The sequence below is a fragment of the Bombyx mori genome, chromosome 21, assembly GCF_030269925.1.
Source record: "Bombyx mori chromosome 21, ASM3026992v2".
In the NCBI taxonomy this organism is placed as follows: Eukaryota; Metazoa; Arthropoda; class Insecta; order Lepidoptera; family Bombycidae; genus Bombyx; species Bombyx mori.
In genome coordinates, this window is record NC_085127.1 from 14,209,408 (window position 1) to 14,236,660 (window position 27,253).

The 27,253-nt window shown below is 38.4% G+C and overlaps 1 protein-coding gene and 1 long non-coding RNA gene across 3 annotated transcripts in view; both read right to left on the reverse strand.

Moving 5' to 3' along the window:
- LOC134200896 (uncharacterized) overlaps positions 1–27,253 on the reverse strand; it is a 279,918-nt gene that overhangs the window by 72,359 nt on the left and 180,306 nt on the right. The window lies entirely within an intron of this gene.
- On the reverse strand, positions 3,406–15,914 carry LOC101740776 (DDB1- and CUL4-associated factor 12 homolog). Of its 2 annotated transcripts, none has more exons than XM_012689494.4 (9): positions 15,494–15,914; positions 14,587–14,740; positions 13,630–13,782; positions 13,207–13,328; positions 12,307–12,406; positions 11,433–11,583; positions 10,068–10,225; positions 9,364–9,523; positions 3,406–8,992 (listed from the first exon to the last, which is right to left on the reverse strand). In XM_012689494.4, exons 1-9 carry the CDS (start codon positions 15,589–15,591, stop codon positions 8,748–8,750), a joined length of 1,341 nt encoding a protein of 446 aa, XP_012544948.2. In that variant the 5' UTR covers positions 15,592–15,914; the 3' UTR covers positions 3,406–8,747. The 2 variants fall into 2 exon arrangements, with proteins under 2 accessions (XP_012544948.2, XP_021202925.2); XM_021347250.3 differs by having other exon boundaries at positions 9,364–9,519; positions 15,494–15,903.

Below are 27,253 nucleotides of genomic sequence, written 5' to 3' on the forward strand. Positions count from 1 at the left end.
AAATTGTGTAGTAAGGCATCACTGTCATTATTTATATTCAATTGTTTTTATAATTAATCTATAGTAGTTCGTAAATGTGTAATTAGAAATTAATATCATACTAGTGGTTAACCGGTGTAATTAGGTAGGTACCTAATTGAAATGAAAAGTTTGAACATTATTAAGGTTCTATGGTCAAAGACTATTTACTTTGTATGTTCACAGATTTCGCTAAGACTACATTAAAGACAATTATGTATTAAGACAAACAATATAATAATAATCTATTCTCAATTTGATCGCAGACTCTAAACTAAACAATAAAAAAAAGTGTGACAATAAACGAAGCGAAGAGTATATGTTGTGTCAGATTTATTTTATTGATTTAATGTATTTATTAGGCATAATTAAAAAAGGGTAATATTTAATCCTACAACTGTAATGCAATTTTTTCTATTCAAATATTTGAAATAACCACTAAAATTACTGAATTACACACTAAATTTACTCATCAAATAAATCAAATCTGTCTGATCTGTAAAGCTAAACTGTTTTACTGAATGACTATTTGTTAATAAGTAAAAGTAAAACTGATAATTCTGTGTGTGCAACAAAATATTTAAATCTATTTTTTTTTAAACCATGAGTTATTCTAAATGAGACCAGTTAGTCAGTCATGTTTATCTAATCAAAGTGCACAAAAAATCAACTAAGTGCAATCTTAATATATAATACACAAAAAATTGCAAAACAGTAAGGTAACTCAGTTTTTTTTAACTAATCAGTCTTTGTTATTACAACATTAAAAAAATCTTCTTATTGTATGATTAGGGCAGGTTTTGCTTTCGCCCGGTGGATACCGCCGCCGGGTACCGTCCCAGGCGTAGCTGGATGAGGTGGGCAAGCTGCTGGAACGCATTCTGGCGGCCGGCTTCATTCAGCATCTGGTCGGGGTGGGACCCGATCTGTTGGCGGAGCAGTATGGCTTCCGAGAGGGCCGCTCAACGGTAGACGTGATCCTTCGCGTGCGAGCCCTCTCGTAGGAGGCCGTCTTCGGGGGCGGGTGGTCTTGGCGGTATTTCTCGATATCGTCAATGCGTTTAACACCTTGCTCTGGTCTGTGATGGGGGGGCGCTGGAAAGATCCAGAGTGCTCCCCTACCTTCACCGGCTGTTGGGTTCCTACTTACTTGGGGGTGGCCGGCGCGTCAAGCCGGCTTCTGTCCAATGTCGGGGGGCTTGACCAGGTAACGCGCCGTCTCTTTAAAGAGGTGACGCGATCAATAGCCCTATACGGGGCGCCAGTCCCTGGCCGTGGGTATAGGGAATTTACTGGAATGGCTGCAACGCACCATCGCAGTCAGGCTGACCTTTGTGCCCGGGGCGTGGCGCGTCCCAGCCCCAGTGTGGTCAGAGCGCAGAAAGCCCAATCTCGGCGCCTAGAGCCAAGATACCAATTCAAATTTTGATATACCCACTATTTTTTGAAGTAAGTTATGAAGGCTCTTTGGTCGGTATATTTTATCAGGTCGCAAATTAATGCTTTTGGTTGTAAAGAGTTTAGGAGAAAGCGCTGTTGCGAAGAGCTTCAAACCACATTTAGAAATTTTGTATTCGTTTAGAAGTTCAAAGGAACGAAAGAAGTTCAGAAGAACAAAAAGAAATAAAGTTGGGTGATGGGGATTTTATCTATACGAGTAGTAAATTCGTGGAATGTAATTTGTTAATGTAAACATACATTATCTGTTATACAGTTTTAGAAAATTCTTTTGGAAATTCCGTTGTGAAATGGTTAATTTAGTGTGCAAATCAGTATTTTTGTTATACGGTGAGTAATTTTGTCTTAAAATCTGTATACCTATTAGTGGTTTCAGCTAGATTTTCGTTGTAAATTAGATAAAAAAGGCAATCTGATTTTGATTGATTTTATACGTGTTTTAATAAAATATGTTTAGGTAATCAAGTAGTTAATTTGTTACGTAGTCATTTATCTGATATGCAGTGGATTATTAGTCGGGAGATTTAGTTTGCTTGAATTGTTAATAGAGAAGCAATAAAAAAATCCCCATTAAAAAATATAGTAACTTTCTGCACTCCCTCTCTATGTTCTCTATAAGTGTGGGACTCCGCCGTCCGCGCAATTTTCATAAAAGGGGGTACAAAGTTTTTCACGTAATAAAATAGTTTATAGTCGTTCTATTTGTTATGCAAAAATAATGCGTTGTATTTTCTCGGGCTAAAGAGGTTGCTTCTGTCTGTAAGCTGTCAGTCGATTTGTAAATCCATTGGTACGTAAAATCACACCGTCGTATTTATTATAGCAGATATACCCGGCGTTGCTTGGGTCATGTCGTTTACCACGTTAAAAGGTACCTATTCAAGTTATAGCTTAAATATTATACTTACTGCTTATTACTTGCTACTTACACTTACTTATACTATACTTATAATTGAAAGATACAAACCTTCATATTTGTAATATTGGTATAAAAGTAGATATTACGTTGCGCTTGCGGATCTGAAATGTAGTACCTATCGCGCGTATTTTTTGGGTGGATGGATCGCCGCTGATCCATAGACTACCGCTTGGCTAGGACGGAGAGCAATTACAACCCCAGATGGCTTAAGTATGGACGGCGAAGTCATTGAAAAGTGAATAAAGTAATTGAATCGGAATGTATGTGAATGACTGAAATAAAATCGTTTTTTTTTTCTAGAACGTTAAATATATTTAAATCTGAAAATTAAATCAAGCGGTGAATTCATGCATTATAATATATAACATAATTTAGTATTTAGTATGTAATAAAGTACTGTGTAACTATATTAAGACGATCTACTGTTGAACATGAACTTTTGAATATATTGAAGCGATGTTGAAGATTTTTCCAGGCTCAATCGTAAATTTAATTAATTATTTTAGTTAGGCCGTTAATAGCATATTCAACATTTTATAAGTAATCCTATTCCCTGAAATGTATTGAAGAGTGTAATGTTCAGCAGTGGACACTACTAATAACTTAAACATAACCATATATAAATACACATCATAATTAAGAGTATAACTTTATTTAACCGGTAGACGGCTAGAATTATGAAAAATGTCAGTCACTGCACTAACAGACGTAGATATGACAATCTGTATTGTCACTATTAAGGATGTCCGATACCATAAAATCGATTGATCCAATCGATGACATATTTTTCTTTCGATACAGTGGAAGGATTGAAAAAACGGTCTAATCATTTAAGCACCTGGTCTATATACACCTTACAGAATTTTAGTTTCGAAGAATGATCTAGTGTTACCTTATATCGGACCAACCCTATTCAGTGTCACGTTCTAAATGAAGTGACACAAAAAATACTGCTTTTCCTAAAACAGTATTGTTTTGTGAAATAGAATGAAATATTAAAACCAACAAAATTATTATTTCAAGTCTTTTATTCGTCACCAAGTTTGGTTACGTTAATTCTGTTCAAAAATTACAATTGCTATTGACAAAGTTTATAAATATAACTAAAATTATTTCTAAATTTATCTTAAGTAAATTAAACATTTGCTGGTCACCCAGCACATTCTAGATTATAACCAATTTAGTCTAGTATAGTTTTGAGGCACCTGGATAATTAGATTTTAAGTGACAATTTTAGTAACGAAACCGTTGACATCACTATGTTACAATAACTAATTCAGGATTTTTTTTAAATTAAATCCATAGAATGTTTTATATTGCACACTTTCCTTCCTATAATCTATATTTTTCGAATAGTAGTTAACTGGAAGAAATCGAAAATATAAAGAGTTAAGTTCGTCTTTGTACATACTATTTTAGTGCGCAATACTATACAGTATATTATAATAATAAACAAAAACAAAAAAAAGTAGTGGTATTTAATTTACTTAAATCTACAAAAGTACTTTTTTATTAATCGCTTGAAAGGCAGCCGCGCAATCAACTTTTTCGCAAGTAGTATTGGCATTGCTGATGTCCATAATCATCAATATACTCGTCGATTACGACGAAGAGTTCGACGAGCGAACTAACCCATAGACACAGCCCACTGGGTGTCTCGCCGGTCCTCCTTAGTGGGTAGTTATTTCGATCCAGTGGTAAATTCTGCGAAGCACTGCTCTCGCTAGGGCTAGTGTTAGCTAATTCTCTCAGGTTGACTACCCGTCCGCTGGAATAGCCTCTTAAGCTACCAGTGAATACGCAGGGGAAAAAAATCAATATACAGACGTCCAAGGTTTGGACACAGATCTCGATCGACGACGGTGCTCGAGACGGTAGACATTTTAATTTAAAAATACTCATGCGAACCCTTTCACATTTATATAAAAATTAAATTTAGTATTGCTTTTTTTATTCTTATACCATTTAAAAAATCTAGCTACATTTAGTTTGCTTGCTGCTCAGTATTAGATAGGTTATATAATGTTTTTTTTTATTCCAATATAACTTAGCCGATGATGTCATGAGATATTATTACAGGTGTGCTTAGTGCGAGTTTTTTAAAGTTCTCGATATCGTAAAAGTTAACTCGAATTTGTATGCAGTTGGAACAGCGCCCCTAGCGGCAAACGTACGCAAACGTTCCAACTCCATACAAATTTTGAGTTAACTTTAACGCTATCGAGAACGTTAAGAGACTAGCACTAAGCACAAGGATGTCCAATCAGTATTTTCAATATTATGTCACAATCAAAATACGAAATCTTCGGTTTGTGTTCGTTAGGTTAATACCGAGGCGACGAGTGTTCCGACTTCTCATACATTAGTCAGACGCCACACGATTTGACGATTTAATTTAATAAATTGGAAAATTATTGCTTTAGTTTTATTTTTTATTGCTTAGATGGGTGGACGAGCTCAGAGCCCACCTGGTGTTAAGTAGTTACTGGAGCCCATAGACATCTACAACGTAAATGCGCCACCCACCTTGAGATATAAGTTCTAAGGTCTCAGTATAGTTAAAACGGCTACCCCACCCTTAGAACCGAAACGCATTACTACTTCACGGCAGAAATAGGCAGGGTGGTGGTACCTACCCGCGCGGACTCACAAGAGGTCCTGCCACCAGTAATTACGCAAATTATAATTTTGCGAGTTTGATTTTTTTTACACGATGTTATTCCTTCACTGTGGAAGTCAACCGTGAACATTTATTTATGAGTACGTATTTCATTAGAAAAATTGGTACCCGCCTGAGATTCGAACACCGGTGCATCGCTTCAAAACGAATGCACCGGACGTCTTATCCGCTAGGCCACGACGACTCTAACAGGCCTCCTATAACAGGGTCGTTGCAAAGCGTCGAGAGCGAAAATTCTCGTTGAGGTTGCAATCAAATTTATTTAATTTATTAACCTTTTTTTATATCGTAACTAATGATGTTGAACAATCGCTGAACAGAAGACGACATAGTTACTTAGTGCGCCGCGTAGGGCACCGGTGACCTACATGCCAGTCAAAGGGTTAATGTAAATAATATCTAAATTATAAAAAACTTCAGAGGTGTCAAGGGACACCCGGATGGAACGAAGTTCCTTTCGATTAATTAGTGAAGGAATTGTAATTTACGGCATTATGAAGAAGAAAAAAACAATACTATGAACTAAATTACTATTGTTGAAACGCTATCTCGAGAAACTGTATTCATTACGCGGACCAATCGGATACGAGCAATGTCACGCGATAAGCGCCTACATGTTGATTGGTCAGAATGACGGATCTAAAAAGTGTCGTGACAGCTTTTCGTAAGAATTTTTTCCGTCTAGCCCCCTTTCACAACGCGCGATAAGGAACTTCGTTCCAATTAATAACCTATTACAATATTATGTACTTTATGTAAAATAATTGCAAACAATATAATGTTTATTATAGTGTAACTTTTATTACATCGTCTCAAACTTTTTCGTCTGTGTGTTGCATGTCGCGTGACGGTCGACCGAGGAGTAGGGATAAAGTGAAAGGCGCTCGTCAGAGCAGCCAAGGCCAATATGGCGGCGCCTATAGTTCGCAGCAGCTGACCGTGTAGTGTATAGACTATCACCCATTTGTGCCAGTGCTCCACGCTATTTTGGTTGTTTTTGTCAGTGTTTAATGTAAATGTTGTTTGTCAGAGTTAAATGTCTATAATGTGAAAAAAAGTTTCACTTTTACCGTGATTTCATAAAACCACACATTTTTTTTGACATGTAGCTTATAAATTCTCCTGCCCTTCTCCCAGTCACCTGGGATCAACATGTTTTCTCCTCCCATACTCCTCCATCATATACCATTTCGTCGCTCACTCCCCTCTTACCCATAACGTATTTTACACGATCCATCCATTTCTTCTTAGGTCTACCTCTTCCTCTATATCCTTCCACATTCATAGTTAGCACTCTCCACACTACCAACCTCATTGTCATTTCGTCTCATTACATGTCCATACCGTCTCATAAGTTATAATTAATTATATATCAGAAACTCGAACTTGTTATTTCTTACATAAACTTTGTAACCACACTTTTTTAATTTATTTTTTATTGCTTAGATGTGTGGACGAGCACACAGCCCACCTGGTCTTAAGTGACCTTGAGATATAAGTTCTAAAATCACAGTATAATTACAACGGCTACCCCGCCCTTTAAAACCGAAACGCATTACTGCTTCACGGCAGAAATAGGCATTTAAACATAGCCTCTAATTCATATATCCCGTATATTAGTTAGAGATATCTAAAACTGAACATAACAATATGGAATCGCAATTGCTTCTGTCATTTTATGAAGCGGCCATTTTATAGGGTAGAATTTCATTAAATAATTGACCTAAATTTTAGTTTAGAGGTCTTAGCTAAGCGGATAGCTTAGAGAGACTATTCGTGACAGGGAAGATCGACGGAATCAGATCGCGCGGGCGCAGTCCGACAAGGTGGTTTGAACAAATCCGCACCACACTAGAGATCCCATTCCACGACGCCCTTCATGTGGCCAATGATCGGAGCCGCTCCGGTCATCGTTCTCGTCGAACCCGTCGCTCGCGACGAAGAGCGAGACGAAGGGCTTGACGAGTAAACGAACCCTCAGACACAGCCCACTCAGTTTCTCACCGGATTTTCTCAGTGGGTCGCGTTTCCGATCCGGTGGTAGATTCTGCGAAGCACTGCTCTTGCTAGGGTTCGTGTTAGCAACGTCATCAGGTTTGAGCCCCGTGAGCTCACCTACTAGTTAAGGTTACGCTGAAATAGCACTCAGATAGGTAGAAAAAAAAAACTGGCGCTAGCGGGACATTACAACGAGTAAAATCCTGTCGAAATGTAATGGTCACGACCCTCAGCAGTGAGGAAACGACGCGAGGAGGAGGAGGGTCTAACTAAACGACCTGAAGATATTTTTAATTTAAAATACAGTCGAACAGTCGCGCGTTGTCGGCGATACAGCCGGACGCCTGATCACGCAGCCCGAGGACCGCAGCAAGATAACTTTACGAGTTTAAGTGTAAGCCGCGACACGTGACGCTACTTATATAAAATAACGAGGGATTCACTTGGTAACGGTACCTCAACGTGTTTACTCGCACGCCATCTGCATACGTCAGCCGATATTACGTCATAATTGAGAAAAGATTCATATAGAAATTTTTTTAAGTGATTTTATGACCTGGTAACTAAGACATTTAAGTCATGTCTTATTTAAATTTATATTCTTATTTTTATGAAAAATTATAATATGGAGTGAAGTAAATGAAATGAAGATGATTAATTTGAGACATTAATCAACTGGGGTGAAATTAAATGAGATGAGATGAAATGATATGGGATGAAATATAATCACAGTAAAATGATGGTCATTTACTGAGATTTCACACAAAGTTTTTGTATTGTAATTACCTGTGGTCGGAGTAGGTAGATTGATTTTATATACTTGCGTCAAGATATTATAATATGGACATGCCATTTTATCCATAATGATTATTTTGTTAAATTGAAAAACATATTTTTTACTTCTCATCGGATACAATTTTTATATTTATGAGATAAAGTAACAAAAAGCCCTGTCTAAGTTTTGACTCATACTGACAAGCGTCATTTCTAATTCAACAGAAAGGGACAAAATACCGTATAACTATTCTAAGTGTTTTTGTATAAAATAAAATACTGATTTCTTTCACCATTAGCTAGCGTAGGTTAATATTATTAATACGTCTTTCACCTCAAACACATTAATGTTAATTTCAAAATTCCGGAACAAATATTACAATAAATATGAAGTTTCGGTATTTTGAAGGCATATCCATATTATCCTCTACGTTTAATGTCAACGACCTTAAATCAATCTACATACTCCGACTACTAGTAATTACAGACTAAAAAAAACGCCTTTATCTATACATATAAATTAAATTGGAGTGTCTGTTTGTAATATTGAAATAACCGTTTTTTACTACGTGCATATGAATATATATACGGTATATACACCAAAATAACATTTTTCACAATTTTTGTGTCTGTTTGTTCTCGCTAATCTCTGGAACGGCTGGACCGATTTTGACGAGACTTTCACTGATAGGTAGTTGATAATATAAGGAGTAGCCTAGGCTTTTACTTTTTATAAGATTACCTTCGGCCCGCGGCGTCACCCGCGGTACGACAATAACCGCGGGTAACATCGCGGGACTCAGCTATCAATAATAAAATTTAATGTTTCCGAAGCGAAGCGAGGGCGGGTCGCTAGTGAATAAGTAAAGTAAAGTGAATCTGAGGCCTTCGCTCGGTTCGCTACTGCCATATGGCTGCGTAGTTCCCGACTAGGGGAGCCGGTAGGGGCCCGCCCGCGGTGAACACCCTGGTGCCCGAGGAGTCGTAGCAGTGCGTGTAGATGGCGGGCACGTGCTTGACGCCGCCCTCCGCCTCCTCCTCGGGGAACAGGTAGCCGCGGGACGCCTTCAGCGTCACCGTCTTGGACGAGTGGATGCTGCTCTCCAGGTACTTACCCGCGCGCAGGTCGTAGAACATCAGGAGACCTGCAACGGACGCGACTAGAGCGTTAGATAAACGACTCTATTTGTTTGTAACAAGTGCTATATTGGGGCGCCGCTGGCAGATATATCCACGGCTTAGATTCACAAGTGGTCATAATTTTACTGGTAGTAGGACCTCTTGTGAGTCCGCACGGGTAGGTACCACCGCCCTGCCTATTCCTGCCGTGAAGCAGTAATGCGTTTCGGTTTGAAGGGAGGGGCAGTTGTCGTAACTATACTTGAGACCTTAGATGTCTCAAGATGGGTGGCGCATTTACGTTGTAGATGCCTATGGGCTCCGGTAACCACTAAATACCATTACAAAATTGACTAAAGGAATAAAGTTATAAAAGTCGTTAGTGGTGGGTACTGACCCAGTCCGGTCCCGATGGTGAGCATGTTCCCCCGGAAGCTGGCGGAGCGGACCCCGCAGCCGGAGTACCGGGAGGTGACCTTCTTGACGGACTGCAGCGTGCGGCAGTCCAGCAGCAGCGTGTACGACTTGCAGCCGATCGCGTACATGCCGCTCTCTTGCTGCGAACATTGCCTTCATGAGGAACCACTATTCGTTATGGAACAATACCGACTAAATGTACAATATTAAAGCTCAACAAGCAAGGAAAATAATTTTATTTGTATTGCAAAGCGTAAGGAGGCTGCGAACACTTCTGGAGCCTTAGAGATATGTGGTGGATAGCCAGCATACAACATAAGATGGTCTTTCACCGAGGGAGTGTAATTTATCTTGAAAATGTCGTAAGCGAGATTCAGGCATCTGTCAAATATCCTGTGCTGTGTAATGGCTACGGCAGTCGGCGGAGACGCGGGGGCTGTCCATCCTGCCGCAGTGATAACTTTTTTTTCCTACCTTGCTGAGTGTCTTGGGGGCTATATCAGCGTAACCTTAACTAGTAGGTGAGCTCACGGGGCTCAAACCGGAAGTGTTGCTAGCACTAGTCCTAACAAGAGCAGTGATTTGCAGAATCTACCACCGGATCGGAATCTCGACTCACTGAGAAGATCCGGCGAGAAACTGAGTGGGCGATGACCGGAGCGGTACGTACGAGGCGGCGCTCACCTGGGTGGCTAGACACACCAAGTCCTGGCACGAGGGCAGCTTCCTGGACAGCGTCTGGCGGAAGGTCTCCGCGTTGAACACGTGTATGTAGCCGTTGAGGGTAAGTGCCGCTATCTCCCGCCAGCGCTCGTTGAACGTCAGCGCTCGGACTTTTAGACCTGCGAGTGAATTAGTTAAAACTGTATAATCTCAAAACTTACTAATTTTACAGGAGAGTGTTTTAAAGGTATATAACTAATAGCTATAACTAATAACTTAAAAAACTAAGTAATTAACATATGATATTTTTAATATTAATCATCTTTGCAACAAAGTCGTCGTGGCCTAAAGGATAGGACGTCCGGTGCATTCTTATATAGCGATGCACCGGTGTTCGAATCCCGCAGGCGGGTACCAATTTTTCTAATGAAATACGTACTCAACGAATGTTCACGATTGACTTTCACGGTGAATGAATATTATCATGTAATAAAAATCAAACCCGCAAAATTATAATTTGCGTAATTACTGGTGGTAGAACCTCTTGTGAGTCCGCACGGGTAGGTACCACCACCCTGCCTATTTCTGCCGTGAAGCAGTAATGCGTTTCGGTTTGAAGGGTGGGGCAGCCGTTGTAATTATACTGAGACCTCAGAACTTATATCTCAAGGTGGGTGGCGCATTTACGTTGTAGATGTCTATGGGTTCCAGTAACCACTCTACACCAGGTAGGCTGTGAGCTCGTCCAAACATGTCAGCCATAAAAAAAAAAAATTTTTGTTTTTACCAGTTATTATACATTATCTGTCTTTTAAAGTAAGATAAAATTATGTATTAAATTTCTTACAGTACTCAAAATATAGGTAAAAAAAAAACTAAACTACGCTATTTTGACAGTATTTGTGAGAAAAATACCGGTGATACCAAATTATTCCGCATATTAACTCAATTTCGAATATTTTTGGAAATTGTACAGTTTTTATGCGAAAAGACGATTTAAACTATGAACGAACTTGTGTTCAGAGCATCTCCCTTAATCACAAACAAACTCGGCCTCTGCGCGCTTCCAGCACCCAGCGGCAATGTGGGGACCTCACACCTCTCCCATTTATACCTCTTAAGTAATTCAAGATAAAGAGTTCAACCAGGTGAGATACAAGTGTGAGGCCTGATCTTTTTTTTTTCTTTTTCCTACCTATGCCGATAGCCTTGAGAGGCTAATTCAGCTTCGCCCTAACATGTAGGTGAGTTTACGGGACTCAAACCGGAGTGTTGCTAACACTGGCCCTAGCAAGAGCCGTGCTTCACAAAATCTACCACCGGATCGGAACCGCGACCCACTGAGAAGATCCGGCGAGAAACTCAGTGGTCTAGCAGTTTCCCTACCCGACCGACACTCCCGCACGGCGTGGGGGTGCACGTAGTGGTGCAGGTGCGCGCGGGGCGGGGGGGCGGCCGGGGCGCGCCACAGTGCAAGCTTATTATCGCGCGACCCCGTCACCACGAACTCGTCGTCCAACCAGCACATGTCCAGGATCTGTTTTACAAAAAATGACACTTTTGAACTTCAATCAAAATGTGCTGAGGTATATCTAAACAATACTAGGGACATTAGAATATTTCATTAACCAAATCTAACTATTCATATGACAGGTAGAGTATAATTATGACTTAATGATATAGACAGCAAAACAAGACTGAATGCAAAATGGCTAAAAACTATAAGGTTAATAATACACCTCACAATTTACGCTGTGTTCAAGTGAATTGGCATTCGACCTGTGCGAACATCCCACGTACTGATATTTATATACACCAAATGCGACTGCCTGTTTGTATATAATACACAAATTTATTAATTCACTTGGAAGTAGATCACAGAATTTTTTGAACACATTAATCATATTCTTACTATAGATAGTTCTGATATTTACTATTATACTTTTATATTTAGCATTTCAAAACTAGTTTGGATCCGAATTTCATTCAAAATATTAGATAATGTACAGCTAGTACGCTTTGCTGGTCATTTAAAATTATCATTATTATTTCTCACCCCCACAAAGATTCTCTTCATTAACACTCTCGCAACTGGTGTAAGGAGTCCAACGCTCATATAAATATTAGCCTATCCATTAAGTAAATGTATTTTCTACAGGGATACCAAGTTTCCAGTTAATCGAATGCATGGTTCAGTAGTTATAACGGAACATCCGCAAAAACCACTATAGATTTATATATATTAGTGTAGATTACTCACCCAATCTTTATGAGCTTCTCCAACGCAGACCGGGTCTAGTGTAGGTAGGCTGTATATGGCTAATTCACAAGAATTCCTCGCACCGGTCGCTAGCAGTGTTCTGTCATGAATAGGTTACAAGTACAAATCATCTCGTATCGGTAAATTAAGTTAAGACATGACAAACAAAACAAATAGATATTGAGAGTCATCATTTTAGTGTCATAAATTATTTAAGATACTTTGAAAGAAAACAAAGAGCTAACGTACACATTTTATGTATGTATTTCGGATATAATATGATTATAAAATGGGAGTGTGAATGATCTCTAGTTGTCAAATGTTAATTCACAATTATTACAGATTAATCGCTTTTGTGGATTTAGGGGTTTTATTCAAATTAGTGTCCTGTATGTGTGCTTGTTTAGCAAGTACATTAAATAGAAAAGTTATTCTTATCATAGACCATTACTCTCAGAGTCTGTGCTCTACTATGTATCTAAACGGGAGAAAATTTGTTTAAGATCCTATTATCTCATTTTTGTGATCCTATCACTCAATATCAGAGCGAATTTCATTGCAAACATTCAGAGCATATCGACGCTTGAAAGGCAAACGTGACTAAGCGACAATGCGTGAACTTTACAGTAGACTAATTTAAAGTTGAAAACCTGAAAAAAAAATCTATTTTAACGAATCTAGCTGTAGGATTGAAATGATTTTAATAGACCAGGTTTTTTTTTCTTTCGCGTATCGAATATGGTTTATTGCCTATCATTTATGTATAAAGCAGTTATTGTCATTTAGTAACGTTTGCCTTTCAAGCGTCGATATGTTCGCGGTGTGTTTTAAAGTATCATTTTCTCCCTGTACCATCATTATACATACACTTGATTGGCACATAGCATACACTCGTGTTACCTGGAAGGATTGATCTGGAGCGCGTGTATGCCGGTCTGGTGGTCCGGCGGCGGCCAGGCGGCGCGCGGGCGCAGTGTGGGGATGGCGTCCAAGGACCGAGTGCGGACATCATACACCATTAACTGGACACAAACAGTAAAAGCTGCCATTTTTTCTTTTGATAATTTCTATTTCGTCTCAAATATATAAATATTATAACAGAAACAAAAAAAATAGGCCTCGGGTTTTTGGAACCAGTGAGTGTTGAGGGATTATTGGCAAGATTTCTACCACCATTCGGGTTGAGATGATCATTTAAAAGCACAATGTTCATTTTAAGTTTGAAATCGCTAATGTGATGCTGAAGTGAAATCATTAATGGCGGGATGTTGTTTTGGAACAATCACATGCGCATGACTATGAGCTGTGTTTCACATAACCTACCTTGTTACATTTGGTGCCAAATACAACTTGTCTGTCTGATAGCCATTGTGAGCAGAAGACCTTGTTCATGTTACCGAGGTTGACTGGTGTCTCATGAAACATATCATGTGTGAGCATGTGTCGGGTTGCATACGATGGGTCGACTGATCGAGGCTGGAATAAAAAATAGAACAAAAAAATAATTAAAATTGTAACTGACTTTATCAATATCCTATTCACTGGTAGCCTAAAGGGTTAAATCTTTTATTTTCCTACCTATTCTACTGACCTTGTGGGGTCATACTAGATTCCCGAATGAGTGGGGGGCTCTAACCTGGTGATTATGCTATTAATAGCTCTAGCAAGACCGGTGCTTCGCAGAATCTACCACCAGATCAGAATCACAACCCACTGAGAAGATCCAGCAAGAAAGTCAGTGGGCAACCTGGCCACACTGCTTTTATTATCACTGAATGTTTAATACAAATATTACTTATCTTTTTCTAAATAATATTTTATTATTATTGATTAAGGTGCTATATCTAGTTATCAATGAATCTGATTTATCTAAGATATTGGAATATACCTATTGTGTCTCATGTTTATGTATCTAGTATCTATTATGCAAGAGAGTGACCTGGCTTGAGTCTTTGGCCAAACCAATAATATTGGTTTCACCTGTGTTTTTGTTATCTTTTTTCATTACTGGCCTATTCCAATCATTATGATTTTTTGTATCCTAACAAACTGGAGTGTGTTGAGGGTGTCTTGTTATGTAGCCCTTTCAAGTAATAGTACGATAAAATTTATTTTGTATCAATCTCTAACACCCCTCCATTATGTTAGACCATTGTCATAAAATTTAAATTTTTGTGCTAATTGGTTTTTGTAATTAAGGGAGATTCATTTAAAATTGCACTCTTATTTTCCAGATAAACAAAAATATAGGTAAACAAAATTCTTAAAGCAGTCAATTACCTCAGGAGCAAGTATTTCTCTTGAACGTACATAGTCGACAAAATTATATGACGTTGATAAAATTTGATGTTGTTGCGTCGGTGTTTCCTCTTCACTGTCACTGTCTGAATAGCAAACAAAATCTTCCGGTTTGTCTGGTTTACGTTGCTCTAATCTGAAATTTTGTTTTGTTGAATAATTTTTTTTAATCGATTAGGATTCTGTTGGTAATCAGAACAAAGGGCTTAGTAACAACTAAAATTATTAGTATTACACATACAACAAAATTTAACAGTCCAGTTTAATTTTCACTTCCCTGATGCAGATTGAGTTTTTTGAAACTATGAGTTGGTATTTGTTGCTTAACTATGCTGCTACCCTCGAGGGGTTATACCAGTTTTACTAAATGCGTAGGAGAGCTCACGGGGATCAGCCTGGCGAATTTGCTGACACTAGCCCTAGCAAGAGCATTACTTTCCAGAATTTACCATCAGAAATTCGATCTACTGAGAAGATGCAGCAAGAAACTGTGTCTGAGGGTTAATTTGCTTGCCGAACCGTTCATTGCGTTCGATGGTTTCGACGAGAACGATGAGCGGTGCTTGGATAGTGGATCGGGAGGATCCGAAATGACGTGAGAATTGGCTAAAAAAGCATGGTGGGCAACAAATATGACAAGCCCATAAACCTAATTACCAAATTTACTTTATTTTAGTTAAGTGATTTGAAACCCTATTATATATTAATCTACCTAATTGAAATAAGGAAATATGCAATATTGTTTTCATAAAATATAAACAACCTTGAGATATGTAAATAAATGTTATCTATAATTTTTTTGATAAAATTCAGAGATTGAATGGAAACTGTGAAATACTATCGCTGCGCTGCTGCTGCCATTATATGTCTAGTAATATCATATTCTTACCTCAAAGCTTTAGCTTTGGCTTTCCTTTCTTTCAATCGATTGGGTAAATAGCAAGAGGGGTACCTGCCCTCTACTGCTCTACGAAGAGTCTGCGCCATTTTTGTTTAAATTTCCTAATAGCAAAATTTAAAATTCGAATATCACAATATACTGTTCACACTTTCGTTTTGTCCGATTATACACAGATCCGTAGCAAGACATTTTTCATCACAATGGAGTCCTGGTAAATGCTTCCATTTGTTGGTAAATTTCAAATATCACCTGTACATCATTTTGTTTAATAGCGATTTTTTAATTAAAATTATTGAAAATTATCTCTAATTTTCTTTATTTATAATATAATTTTGTGGTTTATTTTAAGCGAAATACAACGCTGACGGAATGTTGGCTGTCAACGAAGTTACCAGAACATAAACAAACATTTACCACAGATCACCACAAAGATAATACACATATTATTAGGACCATCCACCAAAATGTAAAATCAATTAAATAATCGCTACTCAGAGCTATTATGATAATAGGAATTTGAATAGGATCTCAAGTTGGGTTTTTGAAATGTAATAAGTTTTAAAGAAATTGGCAAAAATTTAAAAGCGAAACATAATTTTTTAAATAATATTAAAATTCTACAATTGAATTGAATTGGACCAATATTTTTTAACGTGCAAAAATATTTATTAAATTGAAACAACCGTCTGCCCCGATTGGCGATGTTGAGGCCGTCGGTTGCCTATGTATCGCTATTCGGCCCATGACCTCCAACAGTTTTGACGGCACAACCCTCTACTTCTACTGGATTCTGTCTCAGGCAGTGATTGGAGGCTTGGGTAAATGACCCTGAATATTACCCAGGCATACAGTTGTTTAGTGGCACGCACTCAGAAAATGGAAAAAATTACATAAAAAAATTATCTTAATTTTGTTTGGAATATTCTTTATTTTATTTAAAAATAGCAAATTTTCAGATAATTAGTGGGAGAAATATTTTAAATGTCGACGAATAGCATCTCAGTCATGCGTAATCACGAAAATTGTAAACTATTTATAACGCGTAAGATAATAAAATGAAAAAAACACGAGATGATCCCTAAAAGTAGTATTATATTGTAGTATTATATTGACGACTTGCAAGAACAAGAGAAGGTACAACAAAGTATTTGCTGTGTTGAACACAATGTACGAGAAGAAATCGAAAATCGAAATTTTGTTTATATTATCGTTAGTAATATTATTTAATGTTGAACAAAATTGTAAGGCTTTCGTTTCGTCGTAGTTTCTTGGAAATAATCAATGTTAATTAAAACTGTGCTAACTTAGCGCACTCTGCTGATGCATTTGAAAACTAATTCACGTTCCAATTAAGCTTCAGCATAATTCGGCATTGTGCGTCACTGAGTCACATTATGCTCTGTAATTGGAAAACTACCATTATCATACTCTCAAAATCTAAAAATTTTGCCACATTAACGCCATCTTATTTTCTTGACGCTACAGCTGTTCAATCAAATTTGGCACTGACCTCTATTAATACTGGTGTCATAAATTGTACGCGGTGTGTGAGTAATGGCAGCACCATTAAGGATACCAATTCACGAAAAGTCTGACAAACTGTAAAATAAAATTAAAGGTTTAAAGCTCCATAGCCAAACTGTTAAACAAAGAAACCTTTTTATGGTAGGTAGATCTTTCAATTATCCTACAAACACATCTGATGTCGTATACGTTATATGTTAATAGCAAAGAAACGTGTGAAACAAGTCAACCACATAAGTTTTAAATTGATTTAGTCGCAGAATTTTTTTATCGATAATAGAAAATCGAAAGAATAATTTATAATTTCCATTTGAAAAATTTACGTAATGTGAAGTGTCCTATTTTCGTGATTGGGCAACATTATATGCTTACGAACTAGTTCCACCATATAAATAAGATTGAGCAATATAATGAAGCGTACAAATATAAAATATTTGGTGACAGAGCCTATTTTTAGTACGCAGCGTTACTGTATTAGAATTTAGAGTTAAACCTTATATCTCAAGGAGGATGGAGAAATTATTATTACAATATGAGGTCTATGAGCTCTTCTGTAGGCCATGAGTCGGTTAGCTATCGAAATAAACAAAAACACAAGAGATATTGATCATATGGTCAATGGTAGTTTTGCATGGGAATAATTGGTAGCCTATGTTCTATTTTTTTTAGTATATAATTAGACTAGCTCATGGCGCGTCTGATGTTAAGTGGTCATAGATATAAAGATATCAACGTAATTGCCACGCATATAGAGACATGAGTTCTAAATCTTTTTTATAGTCTAACGGCTGCCTTATCCCTCAAAGTTCAAACTGAAATGCATTACTGCTTCCCAGCAAAAATAGGCAGGGCCCACAAAACGCCTTACTAATGAATTACCCATTAAATGCGCATTTTTTTTTTGCGAGTATCTTTTTTACTACACGGTGTTAGTCCTTCGCAGTGGAAGTCAGTCGTGAATATGTGCTAAGTACGTATGTTAGTAGAAAAATTGTTACCTGGTTGGGCGAATCGAAAACCCGCACAGGCGCATCGCTCGATACCAATGCCCAGGGTTTCTAATCCGTAATCCTGGGACATGACGACTGCTTTTAACTTCACTTCAAAATTCAAAATATATTTTTCAATTTGGATGACATTTTATATACAGATGTCCTATTGAAATTTTATCACCGATTCGAAAAATAGCAACATAACTAAAGCAGTGAAACAATTAACAGTAGAATTACTTTTTATTTTTGTAATAGAACTAAAATTATTTTGTTAATTCAAGCCACCGCCAATGTAAGGGTTAATTTGTTCTTAAATAAATAGTATTCACAGTATGTAATTGACTAAGTTTTATTTTGACAATAGGCAGGTATAATTGCTTATGATAGTTTATAGGTACCTATAACCTATATTTAGCTAGATTGTACAGTTTCTGGTAGGATGTAGTTTTATCGACAAGAGCTATCATCAAAAAGTGGATTCTGAGCTTTTTTATGACTGAGGGCTTTTGGTGGCCTGGAGGCTTTTCCAGTTTCACCAGGAGAGGTGGGCGAGCAAAGGCTCAGCCAGGAGGGGTGGGATTTGCTAACAGCTGCCCGAGCGCTTTCGAAGGAGACCTGACGACTCAAGAGCAGCTGCTTCGCGAATGAATTTACTATCGGATTGGAATCGCGACCAGCTGTGAAGATCCGGCGAGAAACTTAGCGGGCTGATGCATGGGTTAGGTTGCACGTCGAACTCTTTGCCGAGTTCGACGAGTACGGTTACCGGAGTCCCTTAGCCTGCTCCTAGTGTTAAAGCTGAAGGTATCTAATGCAAGAGTTATTAGATCTGATGGATCCGTAAGGACATATCTAGGCCGATAAGGCGATTATCATGACGCATAGCTTATCGAAGTAATGTTACGACGCTGACTTCATGTGTTTGCGGATCAATTCGAGGTCCAGGTCGTCGTGTAGGTCGACGTTCCTCACGAACCACGGAGCCCCGACGGCTATGCCTGCATCGTCGTGTAGGTCGACGTTCCTCACGAACCACGGAGCCCCGACGGCCTGCCAAAGCGTGATAATAGGGATTCGAAGGTGTCTATGTGTGTGCGGGCCGCGTGAGTGAACACCACACTCGCGTAAGCCATGACAGGTCGTATGCAAGTTTTGTAAATTGTCACCTTGTTCTGAAGGGACATTTAACTCCGCTTACATGTCATGGGGTAAATTCTGCCGAGAATAAACGCGGCACAGCCGCAAACTATTTTAATATGCGGGCGGAATGTCATGGATGCATCCAGGGTGACTACCAAGTACTCGACCTGGGCCAGGAGGCCCAGGGAATTGATTTGGCCAAAGAGGGTAACCGGGGGTGTGAGATTTCTCCTCCTAATTCGGGAGGAAATTCGTGTAGAGTTTCCCCTTTGAAATAGGGCCGCTGTGCTTTTCACTGGGTTTATGTCTATGCGCCATTTTCGGAACCACTGTCCGGCTGCGCTCCGAAGCTTACTCGCTATAAGGGACTTGTCCCTACTCGAATAGTAAACGGTTGTATCGTCGGCGAATAATGCTAATTGGGTCGGCGGCGACCGGGCTATATCGTTGATGAATAAACTAAATAGGAGCGGCGAAAAGACAGTCTTGTGGGACTCTAGCCATGAGCGCTCGCGCTGAAGAGCGGGTTCCCACGACTCTATATCGAAAAGTAATTCTGAGCTCTATGTCCCCTACCCATAGAGCTAATAAAAATAAAACAAAAAACTAATTCGAAGTCGGAGAAAAATAACAAAAGTTTTTATCCCAATAAATCCAAATTCAGTTTTAGCGCGAAATATCCACAATGGCGGCGTAGTACAAGAATTTATTGATCTCGGAACAGTTCGATTCGTCTATTTTTGGAGTTAACGTAGGGGCGGTCCGGCTGTTTGCCGAAAGCCTATTAGCGGTAGATCCACGTGACCTTATTCACCTAAATTAACCTAAATGTAACTAATACCAACGACGCGGCTTAAAGCGAAAGATAATTCCTTACACCCACAGAATGATTATGAAGTTTCATAGTAAAATTTTGATTTAAATTACTGTGAACACTAATTAGACAACTATTTTAGTTTCGTAAAATTGTTTTCTATTGTTATTTGTTCCAAAATCTTCTATTCAAGTAGCTCAGTGATAGCTGCTTCTAAAAGAAGAGCACTCGACGAGATTAATTCACTAGGGTCCAGTGTTGCCGCAATGCCTTGAACTATAAATCACTACTAAGGCAGATCCCTCTTAAAGGACTATCAGCGGTGGGTCATCAACTAATAGGCTGTGCTCCTGAAATTGTTGAGTCAAAGGGTCCACCGATCATCAAATAGAATTGGCCAAGAAGCAAAGAATACTAATCTGGGGTGAATCGAGACTGAGCTTGATTTACACTACTGACGTGATGCTCACGTGCTGTTAGACTGCTGGTGCGTTGGCTTAAGAAGAAAAAGGAAAGTTCCAGTGGTTCACATAGTGACTCATTCGTGCTGTAGAGTCAAGGGTTCAGTAGGTCCGTCTTAGGTAGTTCCGTTGTTACAGGGTTCAGATTACAAGCATCATTGCGTGATCTTCTACCAAGCGAGTGATGGAAGATTTCGCTTTGGTAGTTTTGCTCATTACACTGACGATGCGATTTTAGTTTTTATTTGTCTTAAAAATATTGAATATGAACGCACAGAAGTACAAACTTTAAAAAAAAGATGTTACAAATAAAGTTACACCGGTTTAATGATTCACTTAACTGGAAAAACGTAAAACTCGGCCACTGCCACCGCATAGCGACACGTCAATGAACTTGTGAAAATAATGGCGTTTGAATGCAGTGCCATTAGAGCTGGCAACACATTATGTAAATACTTTACTGCAATTCCAAGCTTGCCGTACTCTATGTACGAGCATAGATAATATAATAATAATAGATTTTTGTATAACTAGACGCTCCTCGAGGTAAAAGCCGCGATTTAATTTTTTATATAAAAAAGAATGTGCTTCAAATTAATTTAATAAAATAATGCGATTAAAGTAAATTAAAATAATAACTAAAACTACTTTTACTGCCTGATATCGCTTTGATTTTTCTCATAACATTTTATTTCCTTCCTTTTATTTTTTCCTATTCATTGGTAGCCTAAGGGGCTATTTTAGCTTTTCGCGGACGGTTCTGTGCTCACGGGCTCAACCTGAGAGGGTCATAACGTCCTTTCCCATGTCTCGAGTACTGGACAAAAGTATATTTAATTATGTCTACGGTTCGTGAAAACAGCAGAAAATCAAATTCATTACACGAATATTTGCCCGATGTGGCAATCGGACCCACGACCCACGGCGCAAGAGTCCGATTAATTCTATTAAAAGAGTGATAAACTAGAGTAATCTCACAAATTGTAATCTCACAAATATTTGATAAGTGCGCAAATTTTTTACTTCTTCGGACGTTTTGTTGTTCGTAAAATTTACGTTGATAAATGACGTTATTTAAATGCAGGTTATGCTATTAAAAGGATGTTAAAAAGGTACCTCGTACGATTAAAATCAAGTGATTTGAGACATTCCGCATTCTGAGGTCTAAGTAACCGATATTTAAGTTAAGAATTGTGGAATAAATAGGATTACCACTGCGACAAAATGGCGCAGACTGCAAAGTTGGAGTACAATATAACTCACTAGAATTTTAAAATTATTTAGAAATCAATACATTTGTAAATCATTCTAGGTACCTATATCATAATAACTCATTGTACCGCCCTTGATGCTAGCATAGTAATTATTAATACATTTGATTTCTTTTGTGTATGTCCATGGTATATTGATTATTAGTAAAACAATAAGTTTAATATCTAATTAATATCCATTAAAGGTTAATTTACATTTACGTTGCTTATACGTAAAATACGTTAAGACGCTGGTAATTTGGTTGGGTCATTCAAAAATTAGTCATTTTTGAGTTTAAATTCCAGTATTCACTATTCAGTGTAATTAATATACTGTCGAAGTTTATATGATGTTAATATTATTGTAAGTGTAGGTGTATGATAAAGGGAAGATCTTCCACGGAGCGGGTGATATTGCTCGGTAGACCCGCCCCATAAGAAACTAAATAAATTCCTTTATTCGGAAACTAACTGCCTTTATTAAAAAATCACCACTTATCTTTTCTAAGCCAAATAATTCCGTTCTCAACGTGGATTAATCAGTTTAAATTGAAATTCTTAGCTCGGAGGTCGGCTGCATATTGGCTTAGGCACTTAGCCGTAGACTCTCAGTATTGGAACACGGCCAGGAGCCAACGAAAAGTGTGTAGTTCTCGCTGACTCACAAGATACGTGTCATTTCAACTTGTCCAGAATTTAGAACAAGCAACCTCTTTTATTGGGACAACATGTTTTTCATAACAATCGATTTCAAGTAAATTTTCTACATTTGTTTAATAAGTAATTAATGTTACATTTTTTTTTGTCTATATATATGTATAAAAACGTATGGGCTAACGTAGGTTGAGTGATCACAGTCGGTCATAGAGTTCAGTAACGTCAGGGATCATAGCCAAGCGGCTACGTGCGAATGACTCCTTTTTTTCAAATTTCCTTTGAAGGATTTTGTAGTTCATGAAATATCCTGGGGAAAGAAAGATCTAGACCCAAATAGAAGTGGCGACACAAAGCGAATACAAATAATCGAATTGTTTCTGTCACACCGAACGCACTATTATATTTATTGGGAACGTAAAAATGACGAGAGATGCTCATAACGGGACCAATAAAAGACCTTTTCTTCGAACTACGCGGATCGCCTTCCAATCACGCAAAGGAAATGAGCCGAGCCTGACCATACGTAGTTTTTATTTAAGCTACGGTATGTCCTTTTTGGATGACTGCCAATACGGCCTTGCGCAGTGAACTGTAGGCTTTGCGAAGGCGCCGTCAGATTTTTACGTCAACATTATTGTTTTCGGACCGAGAACGGTGTGTTCCTGATATGAGGAAAACAAACTTTCTCTATCTGAAGATATAGTCGATTTTGGAACAGCGATCCAGGTGTGGTATGCTTAATAGTAGACGTGGCGGTGGTAAGCTGTAATCCATTCTGCTTTCAGTTCACTTCCTATACTGATATTGTATTGAAAAGCCTTTATTGTTGTATTAATATGGTTATTTTATCGTAATTCCGAATGAGGCCTAGAATTGCCATTTAAACATACGAATGCGAACTGCTGACGTAAATTAAAGAGGATACTATTGAACAAGGAGATGTATTGAATCATATTGATTGATTAAATTATATTTAGGTTCAGATTTTAGGCAAATATTATATACTAAATAAATACGTAGCTTATATGTTAGTAACGTTAAATTGAAATACTGAATGAAGTCATCATGGCTTAAAGGATAAGACGTCCGGTGCATTCGTATCTAGCGATGCAACGGTGTTCGAATCCCGCAGGCGGGTAAAAATTTCTCTATTGAAATACGTATTTAACGAATGTTCACGATTGACTTCTACAGTGAAGGAATAAATAACATCGTGTAATAAATATCAAACCCGCAAAATTATAATTTTATAATTTGTGTAATTACTGGTGGTAGGACCTCTTGTTCGCACGCGTAGGTACCACCGGCCTGCCTATTTCTGCAATGAAGCAGTAATGCGTTTCGGTTTTAAGGGTGGGGCACCGTTGTAACTATACTGAGATCTTAGAAGTCATATCTTAAAGTGGGGGGCGGCATTTACCTTGTCTATGGGCTCCAGAGATCATATTTAAAGTTAACATAGCTGAACATTTCCAGTCGCGCCGTTTGATAGAGAAATCATCTATCATCTGACGTTATTGCGCCCTTTGCATACAGCGCAAAACAATTACTAATTTTTTTTTTTTTAAATTCAATCAGCACCCGGTAAATTGACGCTAAAAACATTTTCGAATTACACGAAGGTACCTATATACAGCCCGTACGATGGGTACACGAAAACCAACGGCTTCCGATTCAGTGGAAAAAATACGAAATAATTGACATTGAGCGAGTTTCCGAGCCCGTAGATATGAATGGTATGTACCTACTATAATCTACAGATGCATTATTTGTAGCAGATTTCGATAAGTAAATGATATAAAGCCATCCACAAAAAATTACATATTTTTTTAATTTTATTTTATTGCCCTTGTAGACAGACGAGCATACGGCCCACCTGATGGTGAGTGGCTACCGTTGCCAATGGACCTCGGCAATGCTAGGGGCAGACTCAAGCCGCTGCTTACCGTTAAGTATACTCCACACGCCTTGTTTGAAGAAGGACATGTCATAGCGCTCGGGAAACACTGTACGAGTAGAGGCTGAGGTTAAGCACTCTACACAAGCCACATTTGACCAAGGATATTATATCATAGCGCTCGGGAAACACTGTACGAGTAGAGGCGAGCTCATTCCAAAGCTGGATGGTACGTGGCAAAAAAGATCTCTGGAAACACACTGTGGATGAACGCAGTGACTCCAGGTAGGTATGGATGAACTCTACTCCGGTGGCGGGCGGTGCGATGGTATAAACGAGGTGATGGTATCATCTCAAACAATTCCTCAGAGCACTCTCCATGGAACATACGGTACAAAATACAGAGGGAACTAAGGTCACTCCGCAGATCCAAAAGTTCCAAACGATACATGTTGGCAATGAGAAAAAAATAATCGTAAACGCTCTGTAAAATCGGAAAGCTGAAATGATGCCCTCAAGCAAGGGTGTATGTGGTAATCGATCAGCTGACGACCTTGCTGGAGGTCAACGACCACTGCATCTGGGTCGGAGGGACGCCACCCTTCTAAGGCCTCGGCTTATGGTTTTTAGGTAGCGATTTCGGCCGATTATTATTAGTACGATGACAACGAACAATATTTGATTATTAGTATAGTGGTAGGACCTCTTGTGAGTCCGCACGGGGAGGTACCACCGCCCTGCCTATTTCTGCCGTGAAGCAGTAATGCGTTTCGGTTTGAAGGGTGGGGCAGCCGTTGTAACCATACCTTAGAACTAATAGCTCGAGGTGGGTGGCGCATTAATGTTGTAGATGTATATGGGCTCTTGTAACCACTTAACACCAGGTGGACTGTGAGCTCGTCCACCCATTTAGGCAATTAAAAAAAATTAAAAACGTTTAATTTTTTTCCTTTACTTCCCGTATTTTTTTACTTGGACTTAAGTGGTTATCAAAATTTGTAAATGTTCATATATTGTGAAAGCCGCTAGCTAGCTCTTGCTAGAGTCGTATTACTGCTATGATGGATATCCATTTTCCAAACAGAAATTAATGAATCCCTTACGGCAGATATAGACAAAATTGTAGTACATATTTTCATTTGAGATATCAGATTTTCATGAAGAGGGAATTCGGTAGTAAATTAAGTAAGAATACAATGGGTCTTAATGCTGCTATTACTATTTCGGACGGAAGAAAGGTTAGCAACTCTTATCTTATGCTTAGTTGCCAGACAAACTGTGAAGTAATTAATAGTCATTGAATATTATAGTTTATTCCTGTACAAAAGCTATAAAAAAATAAGGCAAGATAACGGAAGAAAGTAGTAGTAAAGCATTTCGGTAAGTAAGAGGAATAGTTGTGGAAAGTAAGCGAGCTTACCTGGTTTTTAGTGGTATATACAGTTATATGCATGATAATATAAACGTTCTCAAAGAACAACCACCACACACGAAGTCAAGATCTTAATTGCAAACAGCTTTCAAGCTTCAAACTAGACCGTATCCATGTTTCACTGTAGAAATAGCCTATTTGACAGTATAATACTTGACAAGGGCTATTGAAAAAAACATTTTGGTACGTCTGCTCATGCCTTTTTTTTATTGCCCTTGTAGGCAGACGAGCATACGGCCCACCTGATGGTGAGTGGTTACCGTTGCCCATGGACTTCAGCAATGTCAGGGGCAGAGCCAAGCCGCTGCCTACCATAATAAATGCTGTCATAATAAATGAAATCGCTATATTAGTTGTTCTATGGTCACACCCTAACAAGAATAACGTCGATGGAACAATCGATGCCCGTCAGTCAGATGCCCCTTCGCTTTCCAGCTGACCTTTCAGCAGGGTGAGATATCGCGGAGATTGGACCGATGATGGAATACTAACAGTAGAAGATCGGAAGCTTATTTCTAATTCATGCTAATATGTATTATTAGTTCGTAAACGAGTCTGTTTGTTTTTCACGTCGCGACTACGGAACAACGAATATAATGTTTTTTTATAGCTTAGCCACCTGGTGTTGAGTGGTAACCGGAGCCCATAGACATCTACAACAGAAATGCCGCCACCCAACTCGAGACATGAATTGTAAGGCCTTAATTTTAACTGTGCAACGGTTGCCCCACCCTGCAAACCGAAACGCATTACTGCTTCACGGCAGACATAAGCAGGGTGGTAGGTACCTACCTGTGCGGACGCACAAGACGTCCTACCACTAGTAAAACATCAGTAAAGTACTGTTCTGTTTGTGTTATAATATTTGTATATTAAGGCCAGAGTTGTGGATACAGTGATAATTTTTGGTTCCCGAATATCAAATTTCAAGCTAATAAAAATATCCGGTAAATACAAAATGCAGTATTCAATCTATGCACAGTGTTGTCAGGTTTAGAATATTTTGCGGTTTGGTTGTCTGATATTTGCTAATGAAAGCTTAAACCTGGCATTGGAATATAGATAGAGAGGAGACTGTACTACTTAGAAAGTAGATTAATCGTCAATTCAATAACATTCTGACTTTAATCTCGAGAGCTATGATGATTACTTCTTTACTTATTTTATACAGCTCTTTTTATTATTGGGTTAATTTAACAATTCGATTTTTTTTTTTTTTTTTTTTATGACATAATATGGCAACACAGATTGGTTGGCTTTACGCCACACGGGTCACGCAATCTCGATTTCGTGCCTGGCTTGTTACGTCTACGTGGCGACCTATTGCATACCGCATATCACTATGTACATTTTGATAATTTTGAAATTTATTGCAGTAAAATATTACATATGCTTTACCCATATAATATTGTAATTCTTCTTCAGACAGGACTTCCTAGAAAAAGAGTGGTTACAACCCTGATAGACAACGTCGATATTAGAGGCAAGCACTTTTAAGGATTCTGGAATTAAGAAGGATTTAAGAAGTTGATTGAACAAGGACCTAGCCATGCGGATAGCAGGTGTAGAAGGTGTTTCCAT